Source organism: Citrus sinensis, chromosome 7, assembly GCF_022201045.2.
Source record: "Citrus sinensis cultivar Valencia sweet orange chromosome 7, DVS_A1.0, whole genome shotgun sequence".
NCBI classification, from domain to species: Eukaryota; Viridiplantae; Streptophyta; class Magnoliopsida; order Sapindales; family Rutaceae; genus Citrus; species Citrus sinensis.
In genome coordinates this window covers 29,153,461-29,176,227 of record NC_068562.1, presented here as the reverse complement: position 1 = coordinate 29,176,227, position 22,767 = coordinate 29,153,461, and the positions used below count along the sequence as shown (strand labels likewise).

At 35.0% G+C, this 22,767-nt stretch overlaps 2 protein-coding genes across 3 annotated transcripts; both read right to left on the bottom strand.

The window, feature by feature from the left end:
* Positions 1–605: 605 nt before the first annotated feature.
* Positions 606–12,196, bottom strand: LOC102617705 (ABC transporter D family member 1). 2 transcript variants are annotated; one of them, XM_006464164.4, is made up of 26 exons: positions 11,952–12,196; positions 10,936–11,075; positions 9,692–9,971; positions 9,196–9,420; positions 8,754–8,951; positions 8,149–8,603; positions 7,597–7,729; positions 7,438–7,516; positions 7,090–7,328; positions 6,669–6,973; positions 6,466–6,577; positions 6,206–6,364; positions 5,825–5,924; positions 5,598–5,706; positions 5,280–5,370; positions 4,917–5,041; positions 4,660–4,809; positions 4,419–4,491; positions 3,417–3,597; positions 3,169–3,327; positions 2,411–2,572; positions 2,039–2,275; positions 1,756–1,919; positions 1,595–1,647; positions 1,410–1,488; positions 606–1,205 (listed from the first exon to the last, which is right to left on the bottom strand). In XM_006464164.4, exons 2-26 carry the CDS (start codon positions 10,995–10,997, stop codon positions 1,119–1,121), a joined length of 4,017 nt encoding a protein of 1,338 aa, XP_006464227.1. In that variant the 5' UTR covers positions 10,998–11,075; positions 11,952–12,196; the 3' UTR covers positions 606–1,118. The 2 variants fall into 2 exon arrangements, with proteins under 2 accessions (XP_006464227.1, XP_052300299.1); XM_052444339.1 differs by lacking the exons at positions 9,196–9,420; positions 9,692–9,971; positions 10,936–11,075; positions 11,952–12,196 and adding an exon at positions 9,045–9,189.
* A 4,124-nt stretch (positions 12,197–16,320) lies between these two features.
* LOC102617410 (uncharacterized) lies at positions 16,321–21,551 on the bottom strand. The gene is made up of 4 exons (XM_006464163.4): positions 21,225–21,551; positions 19,044–20,094; positions 17,438–18,311; positions 16,321–16,890 (listed from the first exon to the last, which is right to left on the bottom strand). The coding sequence occupies exons 2-4, from the start codon at positions 20,010–20,012 to the stop codon at positions 16,886–16,888; spliced, it is 1,848 nt and encodes a 615-aa protein (XP_006464226.1). The 5' UTR covers positions 20,013–20,094; positions 21,225–21,551; the 3' UTR covers positions 16,321–16,885.
* Between the last annotated feature and the right edge of the window lie 1,216 nt (positions 21,552–22,767).

Here is a 22,767-nt window from a genome sequence, read left to right as displayed (position 1 = left end):
CAACACCCGAGGGCAGCTTTAGTGACATTTTCGCATCCACTTGGCAATACAATTTGCATGAAATTCATCCAAACTCTCCACGCATGCGAATCTTCTTTTACCCCTTCAGCTTCAATTACCCCTTCCATACGAATTATCAATCTTTCAATAACTAGAAGGTTCCTTCACCCTTCCCCCGAGAACAAAATAAGGGGGTGGGGGAGGGGGGGGGGGGGGGGGGGGGGGGGGGATTCCTTTGCCATATGCAAAACTTCCCTGATGTCTAGATCATTTGATTTGCTGTTGATTTTGTAATCCATGCCTTCCGATGAAAAGAGTTTGGATGAATGCAAAACTGAATCAGAGAATTCAGTTCTCCGCTTAGGACGAGATTTGAATTTAATGCCACAACTTAATACCTGGAACAATATTCTACTTCACTAAAGATACATAATTATATGAAATAAGTAGCAATGGCATATCAGTCTGAACAAATTGGTGTTTTAAGTAGTAAATTTCATTTGTGCCCTACTAAAAAAGGGCAAAATGATGAAAAAAGCCACATGAGAAGAAAGATGAAGAAAAAGCACGATTAAACCTTTCCCTTCACCGAGCTACTGCAGAAAAAAAAAAATGTTTTGCCCCTACGATTTTTATTCACGGGGCCATCAAAATTATTAATAATGAAATTCTTACAACAGAAATGGGCAAAATGAATTCAATTAGCCCAATTAGAGAAAAAAGAAACTGTACATAGTGAATTTCTTTATACTACAGAATTATGACGCTTTTGATGCTTCAATATAACTACTATCCCTATCTTGATTTTGACGTTACTAAAATACTACAGTTCTGTAATTGGCTCTCCTCCTTTTGGGCCCTGCGGAGCCGAATAACTACAGCTTGCAGTATACAATGAAGATCTATATAATTTCGATCGACTACTTAAGCGGATAGCTGGATACCGGTCCTGACATATTCCAAACCTACCTTGTGTCTTGAGCAAGATAAGCATGATTAGGAATGTGCAATCAAGTTAATGAATTCATGAATGATGAAATTAACTCCGCCTTACCCCACTGGTGGTCCTGTTTAAAAATCAATACACCATCTTTCCAAACGAATAATTAGCGTCAGTTTCATGAACTAATTGTCCGAAGCTCCCAGTTGCCCTCACCATCAATAAGCCGTAATTCCAATGAATGAAATGGAATTAGGGCAGGCCGCTGAGATGTAAAAAGAGAGAGTTAAAAACAGTCAGTTTAACAGATCACATTGATAGTCATAACGAGTATCCATTTCCTTGGAATCCACCAAACTATTTGCTATTTTTCACTACTAAACAATTGCAAATCACAACTTGCATCTCAAGAACTATATCATACCAAAGGTTGCATGCGCATTTAAAACATGGTTACAGCATTACTTACTTGAGAGGATGTAACAAATGTGATGCCCATATCCTTTGCAAGCCTGTAAAGTTGTTCCTCAACATCGACACTTGTGGCACTGTCAATTAAAAGGGGGGAAAAAGGGGAAAACCAAAGTGCCATTAGATAATTGTCAAGCAAATTCTTAGAACTTTTAACATAAAACATGGGGTTTAGTCTCGTACTTGGTGCATTCATCAAGGATGCCAAATTTAGGCTTGTGAAAGAATAAGCGTGCCTTGTAGGAAAAGGGGGGAAAAAATAACGTCAAACAGCAATAAATCAACCAGTCTAGCTCTGAAATTTTATTAATTGAACAAAGCTGGATAAGCACCAAATGACTCACCATTCCTAATCTCTGCTGCTCTCCAAGAGAAAGAATGTCTTCCCAATTTAGATTAGCATCCCAGCCAACTTCCTCTCGCTCTAACAAATAACTTAATCGGACACCCTCTAAAATGGTTTTCAAATATGAATCCAGAATGTTTGTGGTGTCAACTAATTTTTCACCTGAAGTTCAGTAACAATTGTTATCAAGCTGAGAACAGTGTAACTCACTGACTACAGTCTATGTACAAAGAAGAGTTATTGAAAGTCAATGGTCATTGCTACTTATGCTCACAATTTACCTTTTCCATGCAGCTTTAAAGCCCTCAGCTCTGCTTCTTCACGAGAAAGTGGATAAATAATTTGATCCCTCAAGGTTCCTAAGCATGTATATGGTCGCTGGGGAACATAGAAGATACCACAACCTGATCCAGCTTCTTCATCAATATGCTGTGATGGTTTAGTGAGGCTTCCGCTTACCACAGGCCAAAGACCTCTAAGGACTCTGAAAACAGAACTCTTCCCGCTACCATTAGGACCTGAAAAAGTTACAGACATCTCGGATGTAATCTTGTATAGAAATATAAAACAACAAAAATTACTTTGTATACTTTAATAATAATAAAAAAAATTAATTAAATAAATAAAATAAGAGAGGAAGTTTATTCTCTAACCAGTCACAAGCAAACTTTTCCCTGGAACTATTTCAAATGTCAACTGCCTAGCCAAAAGTTTCTGTGATGGGGTAATAATATCCAACTTGGAGAAGGAAATAGAATCTTGATAATCGGTACTGTTCCACTTGTGCTGCGACGAACCACTGATCTCATCATCCCCTGTATGGCGTACAACTTTGTTAGCCCAGATACTTGCGAGGATCTCAGTCATGCACAAATTCAAGCAAAGCAGAAAATTGCTGCATTGACTGACTTATTACAAGGGGATCATTGCTTATGTACCAATTTAGGCAGAAAAGACAAGCCAGACCTAACTAATCATCACCATGTAAGAAAGACAAAATTTTGGCGTAGAACACATTTCAAACAAAAGAAAGCAGATAAAATAGGCACGCCCCTTCTTCTACTAATAGATATCGTTGTTGTTCATTATCCGCAGAAAAATAAATAAATAATACATCCTATCTTTCAAATCCCACTATCATGACCTCAGCTATTGATGTCACTCCAACAAATAACTTTGCTTCCCCTTGAATGACATTTATATTTTTCAAAAGATTCCATATAGAATTACGAGCACATCTAAGCAAATAGTCAGTACACACAAAGAGACTTGCCTGCCAAATGATAAATGAACACTTGAAACTGTTCCATCCCTCATCAGTACATGTAAGGATATGCATCAAGATTAAACAATGAACACAGACCTACAGCCTTGCCATGTGACAAAAGAAAAAAGAATAGAGAAGGTGTACCAGGCTGTGCAGCATCTAGAAGCTCTTCAAGCTCAAAAATTCGATTGATACTGCCAGAGAGCTCAACGAACTTTCTATGCAATTCAAGAATATCGCCAAAGGCTAAAAAGCTTTGAGACACGACAGAAGCTAGGAACCGCAAGGCATGTGCCAGCTCACCTGAAATATTGCAATACAATGCGCGTGTGTAATAGATGAGAGATGAGAATCAAGACAGTGAATCAGATTCATTATCATCCTAATCTCACCCTGAGTGGAGACTAGGGCCCGATCTCCCTTGTGTTCCATGGCATACAGCAAGCTCAATCCCCAAGTCACATTGTGAGGGAGTTGCTTTGTGACAAAATCATCGAGTATGCCAAACAGCCATTTCTTCTTTAAAAGCAACAAAGAGTGTTCAAGAAGCTCCCTGAATCGTGATTCAATCATCTGCCACATACAACAGATGCAAATTCAAGGATGCAGAAATTATTACCAGCAACACACTAGTAATGAAAAGGTCAGCCTTAATGGACCATGAATCACATGAGAAATTCTATAGACGACCCCTCTACCTACAAAATAGCATGATCATTTACTCTCCAGAAATGAAGCAAATGGAAGGCAGTCAATTAACCACTGGCCATTTGACAGCATAGTTTACAATATATGGCTCCCTCCTTGAAGCATAGTGAACTGTGACTTTTTAAACCAACTACTAACTAAAAGCATAGGAATCAACAATTTTTACACACAAGTTCAACTGCAGCATTCAATGGAAGTCATAGGCCTGTGATTTCTTCTCCATCTACCAGGGTCAGAATCCTAGTGGTGAACCAAATCCATTAGGTCTGCCAACTCATATTTGCCAAATAAATGCCAACAAGGTACAAGCAATAACAAACGCTTAAAACAAAAAGATGTATAAAATCCAAATAAATTAATCAGGGTTCATAAGATTGTAAAAGTGGAATCCTCATCATGCGGACACTTTAGAAAGAGCTCACATTCTCATGACTAAATTCAAGCCTCTAACAACACATCATTGGGATTGCAGGGTCACTTCAATTTTGTTTTAAGAAAACTTACAACAGTGGTAATTGCAACCTTCACAATTAAATCTACTATTCCACTTAAAACTTCCAAGTTCAAAACCTTTGCATATTTCGAACTTAACATCCATGATGTCCAAAAGCATTGAGCAACTAACAGAACCCATCTGGCATAAAAATAAAGTAGATAAGACACGTTGTAGGAATGAAGTCTCTTACAGCCTTTTCTCGAGCACCTCCACCAAAGAAAGCAACAGATTCAGCATGAGCACGCAGTCTTTCATGCATGAACCTAATTTATGCAAATTAAAAAAGTTAAATTTAACATATACAGAAATGTACAGCATTAAGGCAAACATAATACGTGCTTGCATATATACTGCTATGTATGAGTAGGTACACACATGCACTTAAAACTCAGCATCAGCAACACGGGAAGGTAAAATGAAAATGAAATTACCTAAAGGTTCCTTCAAGTTGTTGTTCTCGACTTGTCAGATCACCAAATTCAGGGGTAACAGACCGCAGAAACCCCAGACCAAGTAACATATAGGCATACAGAATGGCAACTCCCCTCTGACCTGTCAACGCCTTCATTCTCCAGGTGAACCTTTAAATTGAATCAATATTGAGATTTATCATTGATCATTGAATCCTACTACAACCATATAGTAATAGATATCATGGCAAATCAAATAAATCAGCATAAGTACTCACCATAGAATGTCAACAGATGGCTTGACCATACCAGTAACCAACCCTGACAGATCAGTAGTCAACTTTTCCAGATCATGAGTTATTCTCTGATCCGCATCAATGCTTTTGCTCGACATATTGAAAACCTAAAAAAGATGCATTCAGCATTGACTAAAAAATTGCTTGAAATCCAAACAAACATCTAATAAAAAAATTGAGACGAAGTAGCTTACAATTGTTTCTGACTAAAATATTCAAAATAAAGTTGCATAAAAGTTGTAAATGCAAGATCAATCTCAGTTTATTGATGGAAATAGTTAATCTGTTCTATGCAATGCCTTCCATGTCCAAAAGGATAAATCACTTCATACTCAATCTGATTACCTTGTAAAATGAATTCTTTCTCAAGTAGCTCTTCAGTAAATGTTGAGTCATACGAATCCTCCATCCAAGGGCCAGCCTGGCAGTTAAGTGTCTGCAAAACAAGAAAAAATATCAATAAATGAAAAGGCTTCTCCTAGAACTCCAGAAGAATAATTAGAGCTAAACATAGATACTATTCTTCTGCTGATCATACCATGTTGTTCACTGTATTCGCAAACAAGAACAAAGTGAAAAAAAAAAAAATTCCCAAGAAATCAAACACTTGGGTGTAAACTCAAGTGTCTAAAAAAGAAGCATTCTACTGAAGATCAGGAGAACCTTATCGAAGGTGCAATGAAAGATGATGCAGCACTTTGAAGAACGCTAACACCAATTAATCGAACAAATGAAGCCTTATCCTGCTCCAGAACATACTTCACGGTAGTTCCTATGAAAATAACGCAACATTAACAAGAAAGCAATCTCTCAAATATTATACGCATATATTTAGAAAACCATTTTTTTTTTTTTTGGGGGGGGGCTCAGAAACAAAATATCTACTATACCATTCAATGAGGCAATACGATCTGAGATCCACGTTCTTGAGACAACAAGGAAAGCAACAGCCAGTAGTTGTGCTCCTTGCTTGTCAAATACTGTAGGTACCTGAAAGCAAGGGGTAGAAAGATCAATCAGACATCTAACTAATTCTTTAGAAATGTATGACAAAACAAATAAGCATGCCTCATTCAAATATAGCAACCTCAAACAAGGAAAATAGCAATAATGAAAGATATTTTAGGGGAAACAGTGTATGTTCATGGTTGGATTATAAAACTAATAGAGCAATTTGCACGTCAAGACAGGTATGTTTACAAAAAGTCATGTGTATAGCCTTAAGACTCCAAGACCATAGAAACAGTGAAGTTAAAAATAAAGGCACTCACCAATACTTTGAACATATCAGCCACTCTCAATGGCAGTATTCTTGGAGCACTTTTGAGTTGTGGAAAGACAGGCAATGGAACATTATGATCCGCAATGGGAGATGCTGCTATCACCTCTGATACATATGACTGGGCCTTTGGATTTGAGAAAGCAGAGTCCTAGACAAAACGCCATCCAAAACAATGACCCTAACAAAAATTGTTCTAATAAAAGAAATTAAAATAAAATCATAAGACCAAAATAAGTTCAACTTTCAAACCTTCTTAGCTGTGACAAAAGCTTGTTCAACTGCCATTGCATCGCTTTGGCGGTCTGTCTCAGAAGATTTAATCATGTTGATACCAGATTTGGTTACAACAGAAGAACCATCCCTACAGTTCATGTAAGTCTAATAAGTAAAAATCCAATCCCCCATTCAGTAGACGCACAAATAAAGCAGATGAACTAACACAGAAATCCAACCTTTTGTCATGAACGCGCCATTCTCCTTCTCCATCTAATGATAATACCACATCATGAAATGCAACTAGTGCAGGACGATGCGATATGGTTATGCATGAAGTTCCCATTGCTCGAACTTTAGCACAAAAACGTTCCTCCATATCAGTTGTCACAGCACTTGTGCACTCATCAAGAATTGCAAATTTAGGTTTATGGTAAAACAATCTGGCCATTCCCAACCTTTGTTGTTCTCCGAGCGATAGTTCATCACCCCAGTTAATCTCTTTTTCAGGCGGGTAACGGTCCAATAAATACTCAAGGTCAACCTAGAAAAAGGGAGAGCAGAATATCCACCAAGAATACTGTCACAGACAGTTCACGTAATCTGGTAGTAAATACAATATTATCTAACGAATCAATAAAATGATAAGAAAACTTCTACATTTTTCAGCAGCTCCACCATTCCACCATGTGTGAGTGGTTCAACCTCTTGATCTGAGGTAAGCGGATAAATTAATTGGTCGCGCAGTGTCCCAACAGCAGTATACGGTCTTTGTGGCACATAGAAAATCTCTTTATTGAGATCAGAACCAACTCCAGGTTTTGCAATATGGCCAGAAACCAGAGGCCAAAGGCCTCCTAAAACTCGGAAAAGAGAGCTCTTGCCACTGCCATTTGGGCCTTCAGTAAATTTGACAATGAAATTATGTCAGAATCACAAACATAGCTGAGTCCTTGAAGAACATGCTTCTAGCACCTTTGAATACTCTTATAAGTCAGAAAAAACTACCTGTAATCAAAAGATTTGATCCTGGCTCAACCTTAAGAGTCAGATTCTCCACCAAAACATTACCAGTAGGGGTAACAACCTAGAAGAAAGTACTTTTAAGAATATTGGATATAAAAATGATTCCAACACAATGTAGGTAATCCAAAATATTTCAAATACCTTCACACCAGAAAACTCTATGTAATTGGCTTCGCTAAAATAATTCCTACTTCCATTTCTTTGCGGAGATTTATCTTCAATACTTAGCTCCCTTGATATGACCATTAACTCGTGAATGCGGTCAGCATAACCACTGATAGAGGAAAACAAGGAGAAAAATAAAAGAAACAGTCACATATTGAAGAGGGAGAAGGTAAAAGAAATAATCAATGCTGATGACAGACTCCCTATTATATCTGAAATCTAGAATGCACTACCACTCATTTCTATAGCTTCCTTGTGATCTCACTGGAAACATTTACCTATTTCAATTTATACATTTTCAACAGGGTGCCATACGTATAAAGCTTTCCATAGGGAACTGAAAGGTGAAAACTTGGTAGAAAACAATTGTAGAGTCATGTTTTCTGAATATAACAAAAAAACCAATTGTAGTAACATAAAATTGCAGGACAAAAACTGATTAAATTTTTCACCCTGCTATTTTTTTTTTTCCTTTTTTGGTGAAAAAACCAACATCTCACTTCCTTTGCCAAATGGATAAACCAATACCTCAGACGATTAAGCCGCCTTGAACTTATGGAAAGAGTTCCCAGGGACTGAAATAATGAAATTATGACGCTGGTATGATATCTTAGATTGCTTAACATCTTAGCTCGTCCTAATGTTGAAGTGTCAGGTTTCAGATTTCCAGCAAAAAAGGGCTCAATGATCAAAATAACAGCGACGGTCGCACCAAGATACTTCAATAAGAAGTCCTGAATCATGCCAAACCACCAATGATCATGAAGGACAACGCGCATATGCCTAGTGAGAGCCTTAAACTTCTGCTGAATATGAGATTCTTCTTTGTTTTCGCCACCATAAAATGCTATACTTTCTGCATGGGTCCTTAACCGAGAATGAAGTTGTCGATACTCCCCTTCTAATTGTTGTTCTTTGGACATTAATTTCCCAAAAGCCGGAGAAAAGTTTCTCATCATGGTCCCTGCACCCAATACATATGCCTAGTAGAAAGCATTAAGTTAAGTAGTGAACTACAAACTGCAACATTTATCGTATTAAGCCACAACGGACATCAGCTGCAGTAAAAGAATTAGTGATAAAAAAAATGATATCAACCCCTATGAATATAAAACACATGAAACAGAATTTACCAGTATCCAGAAAACATATTTTGGGCTTGCATAAGAACAAAGCCGCCAAGTATAAAGCAGACCATCAGTAACCGCAGTTAAATCATCTTGTACCAGTTCACTTAACTCTGAGCAAAATCTAGGAACATCACTTGCAATTCGTTGTTCAGGATGAGTAATCCGGCCATCGACATGTGATATTTTGTAATATGCCATGTTCTGAAAAATATATAAGGCCAATAAACAAAAAGAGAGAGAATTTTCTGAAATAGATAGTGTATTTCAACAGCTGACAACTGCAGCCATGCTTACCTCAAAGTAACGTGTATGGATGAGTTTTGTCACTATTTTTCTAAATTGCAGACTTAAAGTTCAAGTAATATAAGGCCAATAAACAAAATGAGAGAAAACTTTCTGAAATAGTTAGTGCATTTCAACAGTTGACAACAGCAACCCCGCTTACCTCAAAGTAACGTGTATGGATGAGTTTTGTCACTATTTTTCTAAACTGCAGACTTAAAGTTCCAGTAATATACTTCGAAGTAGAATGCATTGTTGACAGCAGGAAACACAATAAGATGTTTTCAGATATCAACTGGAAAAATAATGGTACTCGTCGAAGAAATGCTGCTCGGAATAGAAATCCTTGCACTTTTGCTAATCTATTGCTCAAAGCAGTTCTTAACACCTGCATAAAGTATAATCAAGTTATTTCTGTCTCTAACACCTAACGTTCTGCATTTATGGAGAATATTTCAAAACATTGATGCCTTTATCATTTACAATAAACCTTGACGCTTTTTCAATTACATTATCTAACTCTCTTTATGCTAAACTTAAGCTAAACAAAATAGTCAGTATATTTGCATAAGAATTCACAAATATGACATTCCTAATTAAATATAAAATAAAACAACTAAAGAAAGCAATTATGTAAGAGCATTTGCCAAAAGGCTTACCACTATGCCAACTAATGCCAAAAGGTCCCTTGCACCCATTTTGCCCATCTCAGATAGTAGAATTGCTGCTAAGACCTGAAGTGACTTCAACCCTCCTTTCTTTTGATTAGCTTTCTTTATGTTACTACGATTAGCAACCGCCTTGTCAGGTTTCCTTTCACTATCTCCAAGTCCATTATAATGACTAAAAGTGTCTGGCTTTTTACTGCTGAACCGAGACTTCAGATATGCAGCAGTCCCACCAGCAACTAAGATACCACTGGCAAGCAGTATAGTTTTCCTGTAGAACCATAAAATAAAACATGTTCACTAGTGAAAGGAGTCATCATGAAATAAATTGTTTACAAAGAAGTAGAGTGATTGAAATTAAGAAAATTTCTGCCACAGGAATACATTAGACATAGAAGGAATTAGCACTCCAAAATGTTACAGAGAGAAAATTTATAAATTTAAAACAAATTAGAAGTAACGAAATTATAACTAAATTAAACACATGGAAAGTAAAATAATCACACATAATTACAAACTTATTAATGTGACAGCTAAAACTTAGAAGAAATAAATCCTAATGGGGGAAAACTTTCAATACTGTGACTTGAATTATCAGTTAAATATAAGTAGAATATATCAAGGGAGAAAAGGTTATCTACCTTAAAAAGTTTTTTTTTTTTTTTTTTCAAATAGCACCTTGACAAGATATTAAACTAACGCGAGGCAGACTAAATTGTTCATGTGACATAAAGTATTCCAGTCCCGGAAGAAAGAAAAAGTTAGAGTCCTTTGTCCCTTTAATTTAAAATTTGATGAAGAAATATAAGAGGCTCATTAAGAATTGGAAAATGGAAAGTTAGATGTAGCATTAATGGTTTTCTTTTGAGCATCATTCATAGGGGGTGCAAATGAGTTCAGAAGCGCCAACTACTAACATGATGGATCTCAGCTCAGTCAAAAACTAATGGTCTAAATCTTCCATCAAGCAAGACTCAAACTTCAAAAGGCAATCTCAAGCTGAGCCAGAAAGGAATTTAGAAAATTTTACACTCCTACACCTAGCTGTTAGATTGCCATGGCACTGAGCTTAGCAGTCATCAAAAAAATTGTCAATACTACTACATCAAGACAGCACACACGCAAGCGCCAAAAACCATACACCCAATAGAAATGAGTCCCACACGATGCAGACATGTAAATAACATATTTAACAAATTATCCAGAAAAAGCACATACAACAAAACAGTTAATACCTTCTCGAAGATAGATTACCCCGGCCATGCTCAGTTAGTGGCAACGATTGAAGAGAAGGCATGACTGACAGTGAACCTTCGCCAACTAGCAACTACCAACCACTGGTACACTTTCCTCTCGATTTCAGATGCAACACAATCTGGAAAGTATAAAGAAGTGGTTCTAAGATGACAACGACAATACAATGCTAAAGCACAACGGTGAAAATGGCATCACAAAATGCATGGTAAACAAAACATTGTATAGAGGAATAAAAAACATAGTTGCATTGATCAAATAAGTTAAAAGTTCCTTTAGCTTCAAGATCAAAATGTACCAAGCACCTAAGGCTACCAAAATGTTAAGTGTTAACCATGATCCATAAAATGTAGAAGCCGGCGAGAGTACATAATTCTATGAAACTGAAGATTTAAACTATAGAGTATAGAAGAGATTTGTGCAGGCAGATATGCCTCAAAACTTTTAGACGTTATCAAAATAACTATCCTCCACAATCATGGATGACACGCCTGCAAGATCAAGTAACCGAGTTGACCAGGCGATAATAAAATATACATACAACTCAGTCGAAGATAGTAATGACGTAAGAAAAAGAAGAAGAAGAAGAAGAAGAAGAAGAAGAAGGATGTATAATTCCGAGTTAGCGTATATTAAATAAAAAAAAAAGAATAATCAAAATCCAAAACAAATTCCAAATTATTAAAAAACTCGTTAAATTCTAATTCAGCAAAAATTACGTAAAATTCGAATTCAAAGTTCTGTAGCACCAAACGCAGCAGGAGTATTCACCTGATTTATCGTTTTCAATGTTCCATCCATCTAATTCAAACTAAAATTAAGCACTCAACTTACTTATCTTCAATAAGCTTCTTATTCAACCAACACAACAACAATAACAACGACACTAACAACTCTCGGCAGCTCACAAGAAGATAATCATTAACACTACTAATTCGTTTTTTTTTTTTTTATAAAAAAAAAAGAAAGATTCTGGCGAGTTTGTTCTTATCCGTACCGTGAACCGACCAAAGTAGTCGAAACGGCGACGCATCGGAAATGAAGAGCAAAACGCAATCGGATCCAAGAGCCCAAGGGAACCGGAGAGAAGGAACCGAACAGAATTCCGAAGAACGAGGAGAGAGAGAGAGAGGAAGAAGAAGAAGAGAGAGTGCGTCTATGGCCGTCTTACGTACCTATGCCGCTATGCGTGTGCGTTTATTATGTGTTCGTCCTGGAGCCGTGATGAATGATGATATTATTATTATTATAGTGAATGATGATGTGAATGCAATTTATGCAAATGTGAATCTAATCAAAGGAATGCCTATCAGCCTTTTTACGGCACTTTTAACTTCCCAATTTATTTATAAATTGATATAAAAAAATAAAAATTAAAAACGAAGATACCACGCGACGGGTTGAAATATGCTAATAGAGAGTGATATTTTTTTTTAATTATTATTAGTATTTATGGTGTTTAGTTGTACCTAGGCCCAAATTATTGTTTCTAAAAGGGGGTACATTATTGCTAATTGCTTCTGGTTTTCCGCTAGTCTTTTTTAAATAATAAAAATAACTTTATCCAATTAAATGATTTCCTCTTTACTTTCCTATGGGTGCTGCGTTGCCCATTAACTTCACCCACTATGATAAATAACTGAATACATATTGTAATTTTATAAATGTTTGTGATTAGTTCATTTGAAGTTATAAAATTAATCTCAAAGCGTCACTTAACATTACCACTCAGTAAAAGAATTAGAGCAAAAATAAAAAAATAAAAAAAATCAGCAGGTAGGTTGCAATATTAAGAAATGTATTGTTAGCGTTTAGTGAGTTTATTTATACTCGGGCCCAAATTATTGTTTGGTCAAAAGTGGCACATTGCTTCATGTTTTCAATATGCTTTTATGTATGTGTATATATTAGTGTATACTGTACATATACATGGGCCACGCTTTCAATATGCTTTCATACATATATAATAAGTATATATAGATGCTTTTGTGGCCTATGGATGGGAATAAAATAACAATACGTAAATTAACTGAATCAAATGATAGATAGATGAAAATATAGGTACTATTTTTTTTTTTTACTTTGAATAAATAGCATTGAATGAGTAGATTTTCTGTATGTTAATTATTAAGTTAATTTACATTTTATGAATTTAAGATATAACAAAATAAAATTTAAAAACAACTGAATTTTGAACAAAATTACAAAAAAACTTATTTATGAAAAAAAACATTGAGATAAGAAACAAAATAGATAAGAAAGATAAGATAAAGATGGGCTCAAAATTGTCCCAATTCCAAACATGGGAACAAAAAATTTTAGGGGAAGGTTGTAACAAATTGGACAACTTTGGGACAAAAATCAAAATGTAATTATTATTTTTTTAATAGTTTGTGTAGATACAATAGTTATCGAAATGTAGCCGTGCGTATAAGGAAGGAAATACAAAGGAAAAAAAAAAATTACAAGGAGGTGCCACGTGGGAGAGTGGGCCGTGTGGGCGCCGGGGTTAGGAAATGCAAAATTGCCAATTGCAAGCGCGCTTACCGAAGGCGAAAGCATGAGTCATGACGTTTCGATTGCGTATGAATGGAAAAAACGACACGCTAGAAGATGCCAACACACAGGTTTTTGGCTTTTGCGTCAAACAAGGACACATGATCAATGCGAGTTGGCTAAGTTACCGGTCGGGTAACTTATGATTGAACACGTATATTTTTGGTACAATACATATTAATTTCTACGAAAATATCTTAATTTCTAAGAAACATATAATTAAAAAATATAATTGGAGATAAGACTTTTAATTCCATAAGTACTTGAAGAGATATCCATCATTTTTCCACATATTTTGGACAAATTTGCATAAATGAAACTAGCCTTTATTCAATTTGCATACATTTTTTTAATGGTGTGGAAAAACTTCTATAAAAAGTACAAGCAACCGTTTGACACAAGCCATCCAACAAGAAGCATTTAATGTGTTTATGATGGAGGTGGCAATCTGAATTTGAGAATATTAATTTTTTTTATTAACTTAGAATTTATTTAATAAATAGATCATAAATTGATCAAATATGATCCACTCGTTCATTATTCTAAATTATTTATTTATTTTTGAATATGTATGAATTTTTTTTAAAGTTTGAAGATTAATATAGTAATTATAAATGATAATAAGAAACCACTGTTAGGTCCCCAACAAACATAAAAACTACTTAATGTTTTAAAAAGGAAATATAAGCCCCTTTTTCATTAATAGTTGCATTTATTTTGATGGAAAGGGATAATGTTGTACATCTATAACAAAATACAAGGAAAATGATTGTTAGTCCCCAAACATTTGGAGAAAATGACATAAACCTCCCTAATGTTTCTAAAAAAGACATATAATCCCCTTTTCATTAATAAATTTTGTTTATTTTAATTGAGAAAATGGTAGTAGTAATAATAATAATAATAATAATAATAATGACAACAACAACAATAAAGAGTAACTAAAATAATAAAATCAATAATAAAATGCCACTTCGGCCTTGGCCGAAGTGGTGGGCTGCTGCCCTCACAAGGCTTGTGAGGGCAGCGGTTCTAGCCCTCACAAAAGCATTGTGGGGGCTAAATGTTCTTAATTTGTAAAAATCATTCTCCCTTGCTAAATGCGGATGGAGTATGGACATCCCTCCTCTGTGAGGGGTTATTTGTCTGGGCATGTACTTTAACAGAATTCAATGTAATAATGTAAGTCTCAATCATGTATATCTGATTGTAATTATCAGTGTAATATATCTGCTATAATAGCAATTGTTGTAAATATCTGTGTAATGCAGTAATCTGATGTTTAATTAGTATTAAAAAAAACTAAAATAATAAAATCAATAAATTTTAATAACAACAACAACTTTAATAATACTAATAATAATTAAAATAATAAATTAATAAAATTTGATAATATTATTATTAATACAATAATAATGACATTAGTAAATAACAATAATGATGACGATGACAACGACATTGATAATATACATTTCTTAATTAAAATAAATGAAATTTATCAATGGCATGGGGTTATATGTTTTTTTCTTAAAATATTAAGGAGTTTTGTGTCTCTTTTTCCCAATGTCAGGGGGTTTAATAATCCTTTTCCGTGTACTTTCATTGTAAGTGTATAATATTATTTTTTTGTTAAAATTAATGGAATTATTAATGAAAAAGGGATATATATATAAATTAGAGTTTTTACGTCCCTTTCCCCAAACAGTGGAGACCTAACAATCTTTTTCCCTATTTTGTAGGATCTTAAATTTGTGGTCTTTTTATATTTTATTTTGCTTAATTTTTTATGTTAATTATATATTTTGTAAATGAATTTATATTCAATTCGATTCGTTATGTCGTTTAGGATAAATGAAGAGTGAATGAATCCAAATTTTATTTGATTCGTTTATTAATTCTACTAAATAAATTAAACAAATTAAATTAAATATTCATTTAATAAATGAATCAATTCCAAATTTTGAGATTTTAATTCATTTTATAAATAAATCAAATCCAAATTAACAGAATTTTACTTAATTCTTTTATGATTCAATTCAAATTATATTCTTTTATTTGTTTTGCCATCCCTAGTTAATGAAACAATATTCATAATAACAATTTTAGAAAACCCCAAGAAAGTAACTTTTCCCTCAATCCATGTAGAAAGTAAGTGAAAGCGCTTTGCATTTAAGTACTTTTAAAACAACACCTACCAAAAACATTCAAGCGCACAAGTCATCAGATAGTACTTTTGGCATTTGGTGAGTCTTTAATGAAAGCATTTATACAGGTTGCAGCTTGCAAGTCAATTCTTACATTGATTTTTTCCTTTACTCTTTGGATTATTTAGTTCACTTAAACTTTAGACTTTCATTTCGATCACTGGTTCCCCTCGTCCTCTGTTATTAAAGCAATCCCGAGTACAATTTGATACCGCTTTCAACCTAATTTTATTTTATTCCAAGGGTGTAATCCTTGCTATATCTTTATACACCAACCAAATGCTACATATAGACCGAAAAAAAAAAAAAAATCAACCATTTGATACTACTTTTAACATTCTCAAAAAGGGCATAATAGCAATTGGAATTTGAAGGTTCACCATATTTTCGAGCCCTTTTCCGATATATTCCAGTAGCTAGATATAAAATATATTCAATACAGACTACAAACATATTCCATATTATGATGCATGCTCTAGGAGGATAGTTTTTTCATCAAGATACTTTTAGAGAGTGTAATTTTTGACCGCTAAAATAAAATCTTGCAGTAACTTTTTGGATTTTGGTCAATAGTCTCAATACATGCCCAAAGAAAGCAAACAAAGATTTAATGGAAAATCCAAAAGTTGATTGCAAAGGAACCACCTTTAGAAGATTACAATATCAAAGTCACATGTAGATGATTCAATGTCCAAAAAACCCTTGGGGTTTATATACAAGGACTCTTCAAATTCAAACTGATTAAAAAAGCTTCACATCATCTAGACTAAAGCCCTCCTCTGTACTCACACTTGGCTCATTTCCTACACTTGAAATCAACATAATAAAATGGGCAAACAAACAAGAAAACTAATTAAACAAGTTTATACTTACTAAAAAACATTGATCAATACCATGTTTATTTTCAAACTTCTTCCCAAGAGACTGAGCACGATACCCTAGCTGCCGTTTCACACTCAAGAGGTGATGAAAATTCTATAACTCATAAACCAAAGCCAATTTACATTTACGAATGTTTGCTCCTTCCTGCCATATTCAGGGTTTGTCTTCAGCAAGCTGCACATGGCATCCATGCTTCATGTCTGTACCACAATAATGTTTAGGAGGCCAACGAACAAACATGCACACATTACAGAACATCCGCCGGATATAAAGAAGGCAGTAGTGAGCATCAAGCTGAACAAGAAAAGAGAAATGGTTGAATAAAAATATATATAATGAACATACATAGAAATGACACCAGGAAGAAACACAGTTCACAAACAAGTTGCCAGCGCTAGTACATACAATTGTATCAATAAGAGTTGAGATGAAATAAATGACGATAAATGCAAGTTCAATACATGCTATCCGCCTTTTTTTAGGTTAGTGTGCAAGAGAACAAGATTTAAGTCCCAAGCTAGACCTACCTCCATCAACTACTTGTGTTCACAAACTTTATTATTGATGGCAACAAATTGGCCTAAATCTTTATCAATTTGGCCTAAATCTTTACCAAGGGTGTACATGAAAATTTAATCTCATGTATGAAGATTTTGACCGATGAAAAATAAACTTCAACCAAATGGGACTATTGTTGACCCAGGAAAACTCCTTGACACATCCGATGGATTTATATGAGTACAAAAATTTATCAATTTTTTTTTTAACCTGTTACAGATGCTCTGACTTCAATAATCCTATACACCAAAAGCTTACTGAGCAATGAAATATAGAGGTTTACCTTTCATTGGCGGCTTATCATATTTATCTTTCCTCTCATCCTCATTCTTCCACTCGCTATCATCATCTTCATCACCCATTTCATCTCTTCCATCATTCCCAATATCACTTTCGCTTGCTGTCTCCCACTCTGAATCATCGGTTTCATGGCCATAGATGTTGCCAGAATTGCCTTCACCATGGACGCCCCCATGTTTAATAGCCGCCTCTCTAAATAACCAAGCTGCACGCATTTGCTTCTTGACTAGTCTCTCAGCATAGTCAGGAACCTTATTTTGCCTCAGTGAAAGATCAGGGTCATTTGACTGAGAGCATTCATTAATGAACAGAATAGCATCTAACAAACTCTCTTTGGCTAAAGCAAGCATGTCATAAGCCTGAGCTCTTCTCCACAGGCTCTTGGCATGACGGTTAAGTGGGTTGTGAAGACAAAGTGCACGCGTAGCATCACTTATGGCGGCCAATGGTTGTTGCATCAGAAGATGACACTGGGCTCGATTACTATACAAAACAACTCTCTCCTTTTTGGATCTCATCGGACATAATGCCAAAGCTTCAGAGTATTTTGATGCAGCTCCAGATATATTCCCTGCTGAGAACAGGGAATTTCCTTCAAGCTTGACCACTAGAGCCGCTGCCTGTTTAATGTGAAGATCCTCTTTTAGCATATTCTTTTCCCACTTCAATCTCTGACGGGAATTTAACAATTCCTCAATCTGTTCTTTACTGCGATTACTTGGAGAGCTTCGTACTGTCCCTTGTAATTGGATACAGTCTTGGAGAACATTAACTATAGAATCCCCAAGCTTTTTGTGATCACCCAGATTTGTGATCTCTGCAAGGTCTATAAGAGTAGGTACAGCCTTATCAATCACCTTCACATTCAAAAACCAATTGCAACCAGTCAGTGATAAGTTAAAATGTAAAGAAGTAGGCACTGGAATATATTTTACTTTTTAAGGAGAAATTCATGCCTAAAGTGGTTATTTTTATTTAAGTTCATGTGTGTCCTAAGCATATTTTAAATGGTAACGAATGTGATCATATCATTCAAAGAATTCTAGTCAGTGTATTAAGCAATATATTTACTTTTTATGATGAGAGCATGTTTATTAATTTTTAAGCAATATATTTACTTTTTATGATGAGATCATGTTTACTGCTTATCAACATTTTTTAAAATTCTTAACACACAATGGAAAGCGACAACGTGACCCTTTTATTAATTATCTAAATGGATGTTCCTTAAGTCTGTAGCAACTTAAAATTAACTTTTCCTACAAAGTAAATAATAGAAACCTAAATGCAAAGCCTCATGATATCAGATTTGCTAGAAAGGGAGCTTTTTTGCAGAGCGCAAGTGGTTTTCAGCATTAAAGCACAGTTTCTGATCCACAACAGTAGAAAGTGATATAATTAACCACCAAAAAAAAAAAAAAAGACATAGACATTAGCTAATATGTCCTTAGCAAACATTTCAGAGATGAAATAAATTAGTTAGTCCAACTTAGCAATGTTTCAGATAAATTTCTCTTTTATTGGCACAACTGAAAGAAAGAAAATATGTGCGTGATTGGAGCTAAACAGATAAGATCAGAGAAACATACCTTATGACATGTACTTGGGTCCTGGAGCAACCAGAGAAGACAGTCAATGGCCATATACTGCCAATCATCAGAAGAGCGAGCAATATTGCACAATGCTTCAATAAGGCCTGGGCAACTAGCAACAGGTCCCCTACCAAGCTTATGATGACAAATAGTTCTCAATAAACCGATACCAGCTGGCGAGTTTTCATTAACAAGTCCTCCCCACATGCCTGGTAATTTAGCTAGAAATTCAGGTTTGCATATAGCAGGAAGAAACTCAGGCTTAAAAGCAAAGCAATTAATGAGCTGAAGGGACCAGCACTGCAGCTGACTAGCCCATTCCTCCGCCTTCCTGGACTCCATTTCGACACCACCCATGCCACGAGTAAGTAGATCACAATGATAACTCAGCCTTCTATCAAAATACTGGTAAAAATGCGAATAAACTATCTCCAGTGAACTCATTGCTAGTTGAATGGAGAGCTCAAGGATTTCAGCATGACTTGCTACAGTGGGAAAGGTACTCGGATATGTAGCCAAGTGCCCTAGAGCTCGGACTGCCACTCTCTGCTCAACCCAAGTCAACCTTCCTCTCAAGAGTTCAACTAATGGAGGGATTACCCCAGCATGGACAGCACTTTCAGCAAATTCTTCCATGTTCATGGTGTAGGATCCAATAATGTGTGCTGCATAATAAGGAATGTATATATTCTGATCATGAGAAAGCCAACGACGATTCTTCAGACCCTTCCATATTAGTGCAGCCATGCATTCAAATATTCCTAACTCGATGAATTCAGGGTCATTCGGATGAGCCATGGCAGTGTTCCAAAGACCACTGATGGGGAGAACCTGACCATCATCATCCTGTGAGGGAAGTTCTCTGAAGAATTTCAATATACTTGCCCTGCGTTTACTTGGATTTCCTTCCTTCATTACACAAAAAAAACATCCTGGGTATGGACAATCTGGAGATACTTTTTCCATTTTTGGATGGTTAAGCAATCACAATCATGGAGTGTCGCGTCAATTTCTCACTGGGCAGATAGAATACTGTACTATTTCAACACTGCATAATCATGATAAGTCAAGTCAACATCTAGCAGGAGTTTAGAAATCAAACAAAACCAAGAAAACTACAAGCTGCAATGGAGATAAGGAAAGGTTCATAGATTTGTCTTTTCGTAAATAGATTTGAACATGCATATGGCCGCTAAAATAAAGACTGCAAACCTAAACCTAACTTTCACACGCCTTTCATATGACAAAAATAATTCCATTTCATCCTGTGTAACTGAAAAAATTGGACACCTTGCCAAACTTGGAATCAATTCTAACAAATCGTAACCTCCTTCAATAGTTCTACATTCTTAAATAGAGAAAACTTAAGTGGCATGTTTTTTAGTGCGCAATCAACTGTCGTGCACTCCAGGTGCCAACCGCCAACAGTTATGTCTCTCCAAATAAGTCCATTTCAAATATTCCCTAACTTGAATCCACAATAAATTGCCATCATATCCAAAGATGTCTGATTCCACATATTCTTTTACCAAACAATTACATTTTTCCACTTCATATGACAAGAACAAACAAACCATTATATCCCAATTGACAGGAACCAGAAATTTCAAACAAATGTTCAATAAACCATCATGCCCGCAAAGATGACTTCCTTCTGAAAAAAAAATATATATATGGGTACAAGTTTCAATTTCAAGCACTTCCATCAGATAAAGAACAAGCAAAGAAAAATGTAAAACCAGTTAGACGGCTGAAGTAAATGATTTCATCAACCGCTTAAATCAACAATGATAGTGCCAGTGAATTATCTAATGAACAAAAATGACAAAATCAGCCCTTGCAAATACATACAATTGACATAAACCTCAAAACTGTTGCAATTTCCTCAGCATTGATCAAAATTGATTCTTGCCCATAAGGCTAACACATTTGCATTTTCAAGTCATTCAGATCTAAGGAACAAAACTTCAACTGACAAAAGTTCCTAAATTAGATCCAAACTAGAAAATATCAAACAACGTATTAATCGCAGAAAAACCACTAAGTATTAAACCAAACAGAACAAAACCGAGAAAATAAAAGCGTCAAAAAAAAAAAATGAAACAAGAGCGACAAACAGTGAGAGCAAAGACATTGTTTCCCAAAAGCAACAAAAAAAATGAAAGACATATGAGATACCTCGGAGGAGGAGGAACAGCTAGCCAGCAGCCTGTTCGTTAAAGAACTTTAGCCCCAGAAAAAAAAAATGAAGAAGAAAGGCAGAGCCTTTCCTTTTTGAACGAAGCAAAGGTAATCAAGATTACTAGTACTAGTGAAGTGATTCCACAGCTTCTGTTGTTTGCAAAGCTTACTAAAAAGGGATGAGGGGGAAGTGGTGGTGAGTGTCGAGGGTGAAGAGGTTGGCAGTGTTTTTCATTCAGTTTAGTTTTTGAGGGGTTCGGATTCTGACAGCAAAGAGAACATCTTGTGTTATTGTAGCTTTCCTCCCTGTAGCTACTAGCTAGGTGTGTAATGAAATATTGAAAAACCGCAAGTACTTTCTAATGTAATAGCGATAATTACTTTTGGTTTCCTGAAAGCAGATTTGTCCTCCAACGCGCACTCAAACCACGCGCCCTTGCTTCTTTTTTTTTCCTCTCTTTAATTGTTGTATAATAATAGTAATATATAATGGAACGACTTAATAATTTATTCCGTAATAAAAAAATAAACTTGCTCTAGCTGTAATTAATTAGAAATAGATAATTTCAAATTTTATTTAACACGTAACATCGGCAAGAATCAAATCTATAAATATAAATTCTTCAAATAATTATACTCATAGTCGTTTATTAATGTAAGATAAATTCTTATTATTACCTATACGAATATATCAAATGAGTAATGATAGACATTATAAATAACTATCTCAAATGATGTGATATTTATTAATTTATTAATAAATTTTTATAAAATCTAAATAAATTATTTATATTATTTTATCAATTAATTAATAAATATTATATCATTTAGTATGCTTATTTAACATAAAAAATTTAAAATGTGCACGGTTACTCTTTTATCAATTTGACATTGCTACGTTGACCTGACCAAGGAACCGGAAGTGAGGAGAGTAGAAGTGAGAAGGCGCGTGAGGAATAGGAGGATTTGGGGGTGGGGGCCGCCATTTTGGTGCATTATTATTGTTTGGCGCTTTAGTTTTGTGGGCTTTGGTCCCATTTCCTTACACGCCTGTCTTCTTCCCATTTCTTACCGTTTTCAAATTGACAACCAAAATTACGGGAATATCCATTTAGATTTCATTTGTACTATTTAACTTGAGCCATTTTTAGTATATATTGTAATTTTTTTTAAAAAAATGGTAGTAAGCATATTTTGAGATTAAAAATGGCATTATCACCAATCACCAATTTATCAATGATGGAAATAATTTGCTAATACTGGTATAAAATGCTGTGATTCTACCAAATAAAGTAACATGAGCTGTTATTATTATGCGTATCTATTATTGGGTTATTGCATAATAAATGACTCGACCAAGAAAATTATTCCCTTATTTGTATTATTTTAACTAAAATGAGTATCAATCGTGGCTTCTTTCAAGCATAATATTAAAAAAAAAAGAAAAAAGAAAAAGAATGATAATTTGGCAGGTCTAATTAAAATTATAAAGAAGGTGGATTTAGTGGTGGACAATGGGCCCTACCACCAAATTGACAAC